Below are 13675 nucleotides of genomic sequence, written 5' to 3' on the forward strand. Positions count from 1 at the left end.
CGAAAAGGGGTACCCCAAGGGTCTTATTCGGGTTTTTAAAACCCCAGTGGCCCATTGGCTGAAAGAATTGACACCCTCCTCTTATTCATTTTTTTATTTTTATTTTTCAATTTAGAGTTAGGCTAGACCTTTGTAATGTGTTCTCTTGAAGATATTTTGGACAATCGTACGCTTCCCCCTTGGTGAAAATTGTTTTGGGAAATCACTTATCCACATACATCAGATCTGCTTTTTCTCTCATCCACATTAGTGACCTCAAAATGCGTAAATATTACCAAATGAATGGACAAACAATCCCAAAGAAACAATTTAACATCTCCTATGTTGAGTGCAGGTGTGTTTGTGTTTCAATCTCAATTCTGTGTTTTCTATTCACAATCTCCCAGGAACATCACCATGTTGCACTACCTGATCATGATCTTCGAAAAGAATTACCCTGACACGCTGCACATCCATCTGGACCTCAACAGCATACCAGAGGCTGCAAAAGTCAAGTGAGTTCTATCGTACGGCAGCATGTTGGTGAAAAGACACTCTTACCAAATCTCCAAAGGTCACAGAAGCAAGAACAACTAAATGAAGCCTTAAATGTGCCCGAATGTTCACTTTGTTCTTTGTGTGTTTCTTTTATGCTTCTCAGTTTGGCAGAGTTGGAAAAAGAGGTGCACAGCATAAAAAGTGGACTGAAGGCTCTTGAGGCGGTGAGTTTGTTGTGTTTCCTCCCACTGGTTTTTATCATCCCTGTAATTAGGTTTTGGGGCAGGGCACAAATTAACAGCAATTTTTTAATGTAGTGATGGTCCTAAAATACACCAAATGTCTTGTTTATTTGCGGAGAAAAGGCACTTTATACATTTAATAAAGAGCATCACTCATAAGTAGCCAATGTTTAGTTACAAAGTTTGTTTGTTTTTTCCAGGAGCTGCACTACCAGCAGAGCAGGACGAGGGAACGTGGAGATAAGTTTGTGGCTGTGATTGGTGACTTCATCACCGTGGCTGGCTTCAGCTTCTCTGAACTGGAGGATCAGTTGAGCGAGGCCAAGGACAAGGTAACCGCAAAACCAGCCAGACGTACAGTCAAAAAGTGTTTGACAGCCCGTGTGGGTGGCTGGAAAGTTGTGTTATTGACCAACCTTTCATGTTAGGTAGGGAAGAGAAGGGATGATGAAAGACTCCAATCTCAAGGGAGAAACCATAAAAGTTTCTTTGTCCGCTGTGATCACTTCTACAATGATGGGGAAACCCAAGACTGAACTGTTAGCTTGGATTCCTCCATTGTCTTCTCTTTGAGTGACTGTTTTCACATTTCCTCTTTCCAGCTTTAGTCAACTGGGACAAAATGCATTTAAAGTCGGCTGGCTCTCTTACCGATTGATTTAAATGTGCAAATACTACAAGAAAAAGATAGTTTAAAAAGATTTGCAGACTTTGCACAACTTAATGCTGACATGTTTGCAATCAATTATTGTAATCCGCCTTTTCATTTTCCAAAGCGCCCCCTGATCAGCGTGTGATAAATGAGGAGGGGGAGAAGCGGCTCCAAGTAAAGCTTCCTTTCCACTCCATTATTTGTCAGTGGGGGGATTTAGAGGGAAAGGGAGCGTGTTGGGATGTCAGTGGTAAAGAAACAGGGGAGCAGGACACCAGTTACAGATGAGGGGAAGAAAAGAACCTCTGTTCACTGGGCCAGACTCTAAACATGCACAACTTTATGCGTGTCTGACTGAAAATGGTTCAAATTGCTTTACGCTCCACCACACTTTTGAGGGCACAGAGGTGAGAGGGGACTACAATTTGTAGGAACTGTACATGTTCTGTGTCCATCAAAATTGGTAGTCAACTTGTGAATGGCAGCCATATTGCATTTGCAAATTACGTGACTATATTACATGTCTCTATTTGGATTGTGATGGAGCGTTTTCCAATTAGTTCAGTAGTTCTAACTTCTTACCGTATTTTCCGGACTATAAGTCACACTTTTTGTTGATAGGTTGGCTGTTCCTGCGACTTATACTTCGGAGCGACTTATACATAAAAAAAATATACAGGGTGTGTAGTTTCACAGACAGCCACAAGAGAGCACTCTAAACTTATACATCTTCCTAATTTTTCACCAGCTGTTAACACTCAATGCCAAAAAGGACAATAGAAAATTTAAGAAAAATATATAGTAAAATAAGAAAATTATTACTTCAAATAAGCAAAATTATCTGCCCACAGAACAAGAAAATTTTACTTACATTTAGCTGTAAGATTTAGAAAAATAAGAAAACCAAACACAGCGGTCTTGAAAATAGTATTTTTAGACTATAAACAAGTAATGTTGACTTTTTTCAAGCTGTAATAAATAGAACTATTTTCTTAAATTACATAAGTATTGTTTTTACGCTCGGATAACTTGGCCTGAGTGTCAAGCAGGGAGGTAACAGGTCCCATTTTTATTGTCTTTGGTAAGACGCAGCCGGGGATTGAACCCACTACGTCCAAGTCTAAGGGTAGGGACTTTACCACTAGACCACTGACCACTGGTACTGGAACACGGAAAAATGAGCTTAGTAAATATAACAAAACTAACCACTATAGTGCACTTGTGTCTGATTGTTTTCATACGTGTATTTTTTCCCCATTTGTATTATTACTAGATTATGCAAAATCTTAAAATAAGAAAATTCAACTCATGAAACCCAAGTTCAGAGCCTTTGATGTTGGTTAGTTGTCATCTTAAAATGTGGGAAATGCTTGTTTTAAGCCTCACAATACTTAAAACTGGCTGTTAACACTCATTGCCAAGACTGCTTGATCAAATAAGATAATTAAGTAATAACTAATGAGTATCTTATATCAAGCAGAATGATCTTGTCTGACAATTTCCTTTTAAGTAAAAAATAACTTGTCAAAGCAAATTTAGGTTAAATTTAAGAAATTATATATTAAGATTTCAGTTTTTGCAGTGTAAAATCTTATTTCATTTTCAAATCCCAGACATGTTTTACTAGTGAACAAAATGAACACGAAAAGTAGTTTTTTCATCAAATCTGACTCTCTTCACCTTGAATTCAGCAAGTGTTGTGTTCTTGTATCGTAGTCTCCATCTCCATGCATCTTCAGGAAGCACTCCAAGATAGCTAGTTGTGATGGACATTGCAAAAAATCCAGTTGGGATTATGACTCGCATGATTCAGTTCAACGCAATATATTTATAGAGCACTTTCAAACAACCGCTGCTATCTTCTTAAGATAGAACCCAGGAGCCGCAGACACAATGAAAACAGCAGAGGCCCCAGAATTGAGCCCTGTGGAACACCATACATGCCGATATACATATGAATTCATATTGTTTATACAGTTTTCTGAGTTTGGTCATGTGACGTTCGCAAGCTGCAACTGTTGGCAGCGCTTAGGAGTCATACAATTATTTATTTTTTTTACCTGTGTGTGTGTGTGTGTGTGTGTGTGTGTGTGTGTGTGTGTGTACGTGCGTGCGTGTGTGTGACACATACACACAGACCAGCTTCAGTCATTACTACATAACATTTCAAGGGATTACACTTGTCCAAGGTCAGGAGGGTTACTGGGCAGCAGGTTTCCAGAGGAGGGGGGGATTTTCCCCTCTAATCAAGAGAGATTTGTTTGCTTTATCCTTCGCAACACGTGCACATGCCCACACACACACAAACACACACACACAGGACTGGTTTTCCTTTTTAAGCTGCATATTGTATGTGTGTATGACGTGCGAATAAAATATAAATTATGAGTGTGAGTGTAAATGTGGGATACAAATGGCAGGCTCAGGTTGTTAGCTCCTATAGTCTGAGTTGTAACACTGAAAGCATTATTCATTCATCTGTTGAAGCGCTTACAGGCTTTTAACGTTCGAGCACGCCAATTATGCGTGTAATGAATTTTAAACGACATTATTCGCGGCAAGCTTGAGTTGAAGTGCTGGAATGCTGTCGAGGCAAAAGCAGCATGTTGTTTGCGTATGTTAACTCATCTTGCATTGAGATTCTGCTCTCATTCAATTACACACGCTGCACACGGTAGCAAAAAAACAAACCAAGCATGTTGGGGCAGCATTTTGAAATGCGGGGAGCACAGTGGGGTAGTGATTAACACGTCTGCCTCACAGTCTGGGTTCTGGGTTTGAATCTAGAGTGTTGTTGGATCATAACATAATCATGGAAAACTCGTATGTCAGGTTAGGAGTATGGATGGAAAATACATAATTTACAATATGATAATATTTCTTGTCAAATGAGTTCCATTTTGCCTCAGCATGTTTTTATCTCCTGATTCTGGTTGTCGAGCGCAGGAAAACCGATTTGACCAGAAACTTAATTAGAGGAGGGAAATTGATGTTTTGGCTGCTATAATGAGCAGCCCATAATAACCGGATTGGTTGTACATTACTGGAAAAGAAGCCCAACGGTCACACCTCATATTACAAGCAGTTCATAAGCACGTTTTTACTGCTCGCTCTCTTTCTTGGATGTTTAACTTTTTTTGTATGTGAATTAAGTTATAGGGGTTTTAGGATTTGCCAAATTACCTTTTAAACATTTGCCATTAAGACTGTAAGACATAAATGCCCTTGAACAGAGAGGAAATGCTGCTTACATCATTGTAAACAAAGAAGGTTTCAGGTCATCTGAGGTCATTGAACTCTTGTCAGAAGTGTTATCTTTGCCGATCTCTCAAAAAGGAGCGCGAAATGACGAGCGTGCTTCTTATCGCTGCGCAGTTCACCAAGTCTCTCAAGCACTTTGGCGAGGACGAAGGGAGGATGCAGCCCGACGAGTTCTTTGGGATCTTCGACACATTCATGCAGTCGTTCGGCGAAGCCCGGCAAGACCTGGAGAACATGCAGAGACGCAAGGACGAGGAGGAGAGGCGGGCGCGCATGGAGGCCATGGTGAGAGACCGACCCGTCCGCCAACTCAATGAATGTTATGCTCAAGAGTATTTACCAAAAAATCTTCCTTCCACATTTTTCAACGAATTCAAACCATTTCACGTCAAATAATGGGAATGACTTGTTTCCACATCACAAATTTCCTTATTTCCCATACAAAAAAAAAAAACGATGGCTGTCAAAATTAAAGCATTAACTATGGAGATTAGTTTAACTCCGTTTTAATTACTTCCTGTTATGGCCTATAACCCGCAGCCAAAATGGGACAAACACAGACTGTAGGTAATTTTACTTTCAACTTGACTTGACGCTTGTTGGAGAAATCTCAAGTCATTTGTGCACTTTACGAAGCCAAATTCAATATTAGTTGTACGCCTTTGGCACATCATCTCAAAGCAAAGTTCCCTGCTCAAGTTCCCTCCACGGGGCCTCGCAAATCAACCCTTCTGAAGTGAGAAGTTCTGAGAAATTGTTTCTATAAGGAAATATATGACATGTAAAGCTTTGATTCTTTTGTTCAACAGTTGTATTTTACAAGGGAAATATTCTATTCAAAGATCAAAGATAGTCTTTGAATCTAAATATACTTTCTATTTGATGATTTTTACATTAATTCCACGATTTTTACTCAAGTAAATAATCTGTTAAAATCTTTGAAGTAGAAGCAGAAGTACAAACATTTGATTAATCACGATTAACTGTGATTAATTATGGAAAATTGTGTGATAAATTAGTTTAAAAAAAATTAAAAGCACTAAAAACTTTCCCATTGCAAAGTGGAATTGTTCAGTTCATCCGGGACTATTTGGGAACTATTTTGCACATTCCAAGAATGACACTTTTCACAATAAATTTACCAAATCTAAAAGATCATTTTCCCCACATTTTCCGTCTCCTTCCACATTTCTTTTCTCATTCTAATCTTTCAAATTTCAAAATACAGATACTCTGCTCATTGAGGACATTTTGGGAACCGTTTATCAAAATGTTCATAATAAAACTCCCAAACTTAGAGTGATTTTACAAATTTGCCTCATAGATTTCTTGATCCATTCAAAGCATTCCAACTTGAAAATATTCAACTCATTCAGGACATCTTGAGATCTATTTTCCACATTCCAAGAATTCCCACGTTCCCTAAATTACACACTTTTCGCAATAAACTTATCAAATTTAAAATAATATTGTATGCTTTTTTTCACCTCATATTTATTAATTGATTAAAATCTTTCCGGTTTCAAAATACTAATATTCAGCTCATTGAGGGCATTTTGGTAATTATATACCAAAATTTCCAAATGTTCATAAAAGCTCCCAAATATAGAGAGATTTTACAAACTTACCTCATGCTTGTACATTTCTTGGGCCGTTCAAAGAATTTGAAAATATTACGTTCATTCAGGACAATGTTGATGTCACAATAAATTCCCAAATTTAAACAATGTTATACACATGTTCCTCTGTTTAAAATCTTTCCGATTTCAAAATAAAAATCTTCATCTCATTGAGGACACGTGGGAACTATTTCCCAAATTCAGGTTATCTTGCGATCCATCTATCACATTAAAATTCCCATATTAAGAGATATGTTAAATCTTTAAATTACCCTTCCACATTTCTTGATTCCAACCATTCCAACTTAGTTTCACATTCTGCATTTCCAACAATTCAGCATTCCGGCTCCACTTCAGAATGCCCATCAACCCGAAATGTCCTTGTGGAGTCGTCCCCGTCTGAACGATCTCGTCTTGTCTTTGCAGCTGAAGGAGCAGCGCGAGCGGGAACGGCGCTCCAAGAAGAGCGGCGCCTCCGACGAGGTGGGCGGGGAATTTGACGACCTGGTGTCGGCGCTGCGTTCGGGCGAGGTTTTTGACAAGGACCTGAACAAATTCAAGCGCAACCGCAAGCGCTCCGTCAACCAGCTGGTGGAAGACGGCGGCAGCAGCGGGCGGGAACGAGCCGTGTCAAAAGTCAACTACTAGGAGGAAAAAGCTCGGAGCCGATGTGGATCTCTCGTGGTGCGACTTCTCCAAATGCACAACCCGCCCCCCTCGGACGTTATGTGATCTCTCGATCCGGACGCATTGGCGGGCGGGCGCACATCACTGTGACACATCTTCACGTGACGTTGACCACTGTGCTTCATCTCCTCGCCATCTGCCACTTCCTGTTTCTCGCCGCTTGCCCCTCCCCCCCCCTAACCCCCCCCCCCCCCTGCCACCCCCCCCCCCCCCCCCCCCCCCCCCCCCCCCCCCCCCGTCCGCCATCACGTGCTCACAGACGAAAACAAGACAATGGATCGGGGATGAAGCTCACATCTGGAAACCATCACGTCGGGATGGAAGGTCTTCAAAATGCCAGTGAGGAATGATGCAGCTGGTGATCACATGACTTCTTTGTTCTCCTTGCAGCATCAGTGTGTCAAATATCCACAACATTGTTCTGTGGCAGGAAGCAGTGCCAAAGCAGAAGAACCGTGTCCATGTATTCACAAAACATGCCATTTGTATTGACATCTAAACAGATTGTTGTTTTCCGTGCATTTTGGGGCTTGTGTACTCAATTTCGACTTTTTTCTTTCATCTTTGCACTGCAGCTTCTCTTGTCTCGCCAGCCTGCACTTCATGTGCGTCCGCTCCGTCACAACTACGAACACCGTGAAGGAATAAATGCCACACAGGTGTTTGTTTCCATGCGCGGCTGCCAGCCACGCTCGGTAATGGGCCTTAAATAAGCGGCACAATTCAAAATAGCCTCCAGTCATGCTGCCACTGGCCTTGACAGATTCTTATATCGTCTCGAAACGGTGCACACAACAATTGTAGAAAAACAATCTTGACTTCCAGGTTTGTGCTTGTTTGTTTGTTTGTCAATAAACCATTTTATAGGTGACCCGCTACTGCAAACACGGAAGTAGTGCTAGAAAGAATTTAATATATGCATTTCTGAAATCTTAGTAAATGTGATAAATGCTGCAACAACGTATGTGGTGGGCTCAGCGCAAGCACATTGTAGTTTGGTATGTTACCACTAGAGGGCAACGTGTTCATACAAGTCATTGATGGGAGAACAGAGGAAAGTTGACAATGAAGAATAGAATATGACATTACAATGCAAGATTGGCACCGAATGCAAGATGGCCACCTTTATTTGCCACAAGTTTCTGTCAACATAAAAATACATCATTTTTTTTATCCACCAGCAGTCTCTTGGTCTTAGTGGATAAAATATTTAGTTTGACATGGATATCTAATATAATTTGCTCATCTTATTATTTTAAAGCACCAAGAGTGTATTAACAGTGTAATAACATTGTTATTACATACCAAGCATGTACTAACAGTTTTCAGTACTGTAATCCTGCTTCCTGCATCTGGATATCTAATATAATTTGCACAATTTATTATTTTAAAGCACCAACAGCTAATAAAAGTTGAATAACATTGTTATTACATACCAAGCACATACTTGCCGTACAGTCCTGCAATCCTGCTTCCTACGTCTCCCAATGCACTTGACTCTGCAAGCACTTGGTGTTAATCCAGTATAAAGTTTTGTAATGAGCTGAGGTTTCTCTCTTGTACATTTGTTGTCCTTCATCGTGTCGGCTTCTTTTGACCACACACCCACCTTCAAGTGCCTCGGACCCTTGTTTGCGCACAAGTACCATTCCTCTTTCTGTGTGGTGCTGCTAATGGATGTACAGTAGAAAAACTGCAGCTGATATCGGACTTATCAGAAGCATCGGCGCCTGCTTGCGTTCCTGTGCAGTAAATGATAAAAAGCAGCTTTGTAGCTGGACCCCAGGACGGTTAAGATTCACTTTTTGTGTCCCAAAATGAGTCTTAAAAGAGGATGTTTCGTCTCACAGCCCTCCCATTCATGTTTATTTTTTATATTCTTTGAAGTCTTTGAATGTGTGGCCCACCTCGGAATGAAGCAATCTGTTGTCAACTGAAGTCAGAACCACTTTAACCAGCATCTTGTTTGTTTTTTCAGCTACTTCTTTATCGTTCCAATTACTATATCAAACTTTGGCAGAGCCTTTTCAAGTCCTAATGCGGAGCTTTAACCCCATATTTTAGGGCAAACTATTTACTGCAACCTTGTCAGTATTATTACATGTGTGTTTTGTTCCACGTATGGATGTTTATTATAGGCCATTGACTGGCTGATTTTGGAGTGTAACAGTAGGAACTCAAGTGGAATGACATTAGTAGCTTTTTTTTCAATGCACTTTTATTACGGGACATTTCCATTTGCAATGTTATTTTGAGGGTTTCGACTTCTTTGAACTGCAAAAAAAGAAAAAGAAAAAGAAAAAAAAGGTGTTGTAAAATGTCAAAAGAGGACAGGGGCAAGTAATTGGTAGTCCGGCTGGGCCGCTGGAAAAATGAGGGATGAGAGACGGGATTGTGGAGGTCACAGGCCGTTTATGTCTGTGTCATTGGTTTTGGCATGTTTCAAAAAAATAAGTCAATACAAATGGGGGAAGGTTTAGTTTTCTGTCCAAACATGCACTTGGCATCAAGCGGCATGCCCAAAGAAGTGTGCACACAAGCGTGATGTATTGAATTGAACCTTTCAATAGGAAGTTGCTTGCGCTATTAAAAAAGAGAGAGAGAAAAAAAACAGTTATTAAAGTTATACTTCACTTTATACTGCCTGAAAAATGTTGCACCCACTTTTTGGAGGCTGTATAATTGTGAGGAGTCAGTATTTTATATTGTTGAAAATAAGTACCCTTCACCGAAAGATGTACAGTTGGAAGAAGAAGAAAAAAAGTATTTTGTACACCTTTCTTGATGTTTGAGATCAAACTAAAACACCATTAAAACGTTGAGGAATGTTGCATTTTCCTGTAAATTGTACCTCTATTTATTTGCCTTATTTAGTTTGCTATATTTTGTATGTACACAGCATTACAAAAAAATATATATATTAAAAATATGATTAATACTGTGGTCTGTGTACGGTGGATAATTTTGAGACTTGTGTAAGATTGAGAATATTTTTTGTTTTGTTTTTCATTTCTATAATGTTATTTTGTTTTGTATTTTTCTCACCCTGTGTCTTTTGTAGGGTTACAATAAACTTTTTGTCCCTTGCAGTCATTGTTCTTTCTTAACATTTAAGGCAAACTGATACATAAGGTGATATACATGTATATTTGTAATCTCTGGATGTTAAAGTTTACTAAAGGATGTATTGTATTTGTATGTATACCTATACATTCACATATACGTTCCAGCCTGAATATGTGTCAACAATACACAGTACATGCCAAACAAAAATGGGAAATTTTATCTAATACAAGTATAATATAAATGTAACTTATAAAAAACTTTAAATGGTACATTACTGTATACACATTTTATTTTTAAGATTGATTTATGTAATAAAATGATACAATATTTGAAAAAAATATATGTATATATTTTTTTTTTATTCAGTAATTGCTGTGAAATAACAACTGCCCGGGAGGCACTATGGAGTCCCTGCTAGCAACCTCTTCAAAGTCACCATCCATGATTTGGCCAGTCTGGAGTCACAAGCACAGCCATGGCCCTCAATATTTCCACCTTGACAAGCACTTTAGGTAGAAGGGGAAAAGGATAGAACGGGTCCTGGGACCACTGGCCCCTAGAGCACCTATCCCCAACGTCCCCGCTGGACCCACTATAGAGTACGACGATGATGTCCTTTGAAGCGAACAGTTTTACTTGGGCGTCCCCAAAATGCGACCAAATTGCTTCCACAATCCGTAAGTGTAGCAGCCACTCGTCTGGCCTGAGTAGGTTGACCAGATGTCCCGTTTTGGCCTGGACACTGGATAGTCACATTTTTTAGCCTTTTTTGGGGTCCTGCATCCCGACGGATTTCGCCAACCTCATTGTTTGGTCTTGCTTCTGGTGTCCCGTTTTTTGTTTTTGTTTTTTGCAATATGTCACACAGTTGTCATAGCGATTCATGCGATAAACCCATTAAAATTGAATTTAACAGTTAAATGATTTCCAAATTAATGTTCTCTTCCAAATGCCTGCTCTTGCATCTAAGAATCATGGGAAGTGTAGTCCTACCAATATCCACTGCAGTGGGCAGTCGCGAGTCAGACAACGCAAGCTGAGTTTTCTACCTGTAATTTTGTGATTTACCAGTAGAAAGAGCTATTGTTTCACTTATTCTAATTGAAAGTTTAATATGGTGCGCAACTTATTTTTTATGTGCATTGATGTTATTTTCCTAATATCTTTGTGTAATTTGTAGGACTATAATGTTAATAATAATTAGTTGCAAGTTAAATTAAAAGGGCAAAATGTACATGTTTAACTTTTAGACCACGAATAGGTCACTTCCTGTTTTCCGCTAGCATAGCAAATTAACAAAGCAGTAGTCCGACGTAGATCGCAGCAGCCCAACCTCGCGTTCCAAAGTTCCAAATATTAAGTGAAGCTAAAGTCAGAAATAAATACACATGTTTGTTCATTAGCAGGCCAAAGTGGTATTTATATGTTTTATTTGTATTTTATGTTTATTTTGTAAAGCTAAGTGTATTTCATTGTACACCATTTGTTTGTCTCAATAGTTCTACCGTGGTGTAAAAGGCTAAGTAAGCCCACAGTAAAACATCACTGCAAATAACTCTTGTCTCCGTTTGTGAACAAACCGGCATACTAGCTGTATATTTCCAATGTGACTGTGGCGAGGTAAACCGCACAGCCAGCTTCCAATAACTGTTTGGATAATATTGGTGAGTGTATTGCTTGTTTAGTGTTGTTGAACAGTCAACCAGGATAGCATTTAGCATTAGCGATTGATGTGCATGTCTTTGGAGTAGCTTTTCTTTTCCTGGCTTGATTTTGCTTTCTAGCAGAAGCCTCATGGCTATTTGAAATTGTTAATAATTCCTTCCACGTTCTCTCAAGCCAGAGCACCAGAAGAAAAGCAGCCCCTGCACCACCATGCGTCACTGGTCACGTTATGCTTTTCTTTTGATGATGAGCAGTGCTGTGTTGATGCCAATCATACTTTTTTAGAATTATGGCTAAAAGGTTTAACCCTGGTTTCAGAATTTGGGGAAAACATATTTGATGACTCCCAAACGCATGTGGAAAAAATGCGTTATGGTCCAGTGAAGCCAGCTGAGATTCAAAACTCTGACCTTTTGACTGTGAGGCTAGCCATTAGGCCCACTGTATTCATTATTTTATTTATTTTTGTCCTTATGTCCTGTCTGTGTGATAACATCCCCGGTACCTCACTGTGGGTTACTGACTTGTTCTGATGATACAGATGTTATTGCAGTGTCCCTGTGCTAAACACTAGCTGGCAGTCCTTGAACACCAACATGACCACCGGTATTGCTGATGTGGTCTTTTGGTCTTCTAAATGCATACAAAGCTAAAAGCATTGCATTGTGACTTTGAGACAAAATGAAGGGCACAGCATTAAGTGCGTAGACTAAAGTGACCTCGCACCTGAATGCTGATGCGGCCCTTTCACAAACCTGTAGTCACAAGTTATAACTTTGCAAATGAGCAGTGAGAGGAACCCACACTTCTTCCCAATCACCTAGTGACAAAAATCAATATATTGATTCTTGAATTTGCTTTATAATTTTCAATTTAAAACTACAGATTTCTCCGTATACTTCTAAGATGTGAATTTAGCCCTGAGTTTAAGGATTAATGTAGGCACAATTTTGCTTTTTGCCTTTGCTGGATTTATTGGACCGTAGAATTAGAATACATCGGAAATCCAATAAGCCATGGGAAAACAAGACACATGGATCAATAACTCTTGACTGCTGCAACAGAACAGCAGGGGTGATGGAATGTAGCACATACATTTGTGGACAGTATTGCAAACATTGACCCGACTATAGATTGTGTCCACAAAGGAAGTACGAAAACCGTTTCTTTGCGTAATAATGGGGGAAATATGACCATTATGACTAAAGCAATTTATTCTCATCACCTATTATTTCCTTCTAAATAAATAAATTAGGGAAAAAAAGAAAGAAAGCTTAATAATATGAAAGATTTCGACTAACGTATGAGGTAGAAACAAACCTGTACAAGTTATCCCCTATTGGGAAACTGGATTTTGCAACGTTTAGCTCTGTTACCAGTGTTTTGCTAAACTAAGTATTTTCCTCTTGTAGTAGTGAGGGTCTTTATTTACTGAACAGCAGGAAGAACCACATGTCTCTTATGGGAATTGTGTAGATGAGTGGCAAAGTCATTAAATGCAAATGCATTTTTCAATAATACAATATACAGTTCTGAATATGCTGTATTGTAAGTCTTAGCAATCCGAACACAGCACAGACCTTCACCAAGGCTCAACTATTGATAAAAGTGCACACAAAAAACAACTAAAAATCCGAGCTTTATATTTGGGTTTGTTAACTCGCTCGCTACTGCCTTTTGGGGGCGAGAGGCAGGGTACATCCTGAATTGATCGCCAGCCAATTGCCGGGCACATATAGGCAAGCATCCATACTTAAAACCTTTAGGAGGTTGGGGATTAAAACACATATGGTATATTTTGTTCAAAAATTGGACACTCTTTGTAAGTGTGATAACTAAGTCATTTATGAATATTTTTCGACCACTCAAAATGTTCAGTGGCATCAGACCTACCCATACATATGTAGTTTTTATTTTTTTTTTTTTTTCGGTGCCCTCGATAGACAATAAAAGCAAGTGTGCAATCAGCAAAACTAACTATGATGTATGTAAAACATATTTTGTCC

At 39.3% G+C, this 13675-nt stretch overlaps 1 protein-coding gene across 2 annotated transcripts in view; it reads left to right on the plus strand.

The window, feature by feature from the left end:
- The window catches only part of daam2 (dishevelled associated activator of morphogenesis 2), a 92372-nt gene extending 82345 nt beyond the window's left edge, over positions 1-10027 (plus strand). For both annotated transcript variants that reach the window (XM_086094773.1, XM_086094774.1), the window contains 5 exons: positions 387-494; positions 641-701; positions 920-1051; positions 4747-4917; positions 6678-10027. In XM_086094773.1, the coding sequence (XP_085950899.1) occupies positions 387-494; positions 641-701; positions 920-1051; positions 4747-4917; positions 6678-6899 (694 nt within the window). In that variant the 3' untranslated portion in view covers positions 6900-10027. The remainder of the gene's footprint in view (positions 1-386; positions 495-640; positions 702-919; positions 1052-4746; positions 4918-6677) is intronic.
- The last annotated feature ends 3648 nt before the right edge of the window (positions 10028-13675 follow it).

The sequence above is a fragment of the Leptonotus elevatus genome, chromosome 14, assembly GCF_054856555.1.
Source record: "Leptonotus elevatus isolate MCC_2025b chromosome 14, RoL_Lele_1.0, whole genome shotgun sequence".
Lineage (NCBI taxonomy): Eukaryota > Metazoa > Chordata > Actinopteri > Syngnathiformes > Syngnathidae > Leptonotus > Leptonotus elevatus.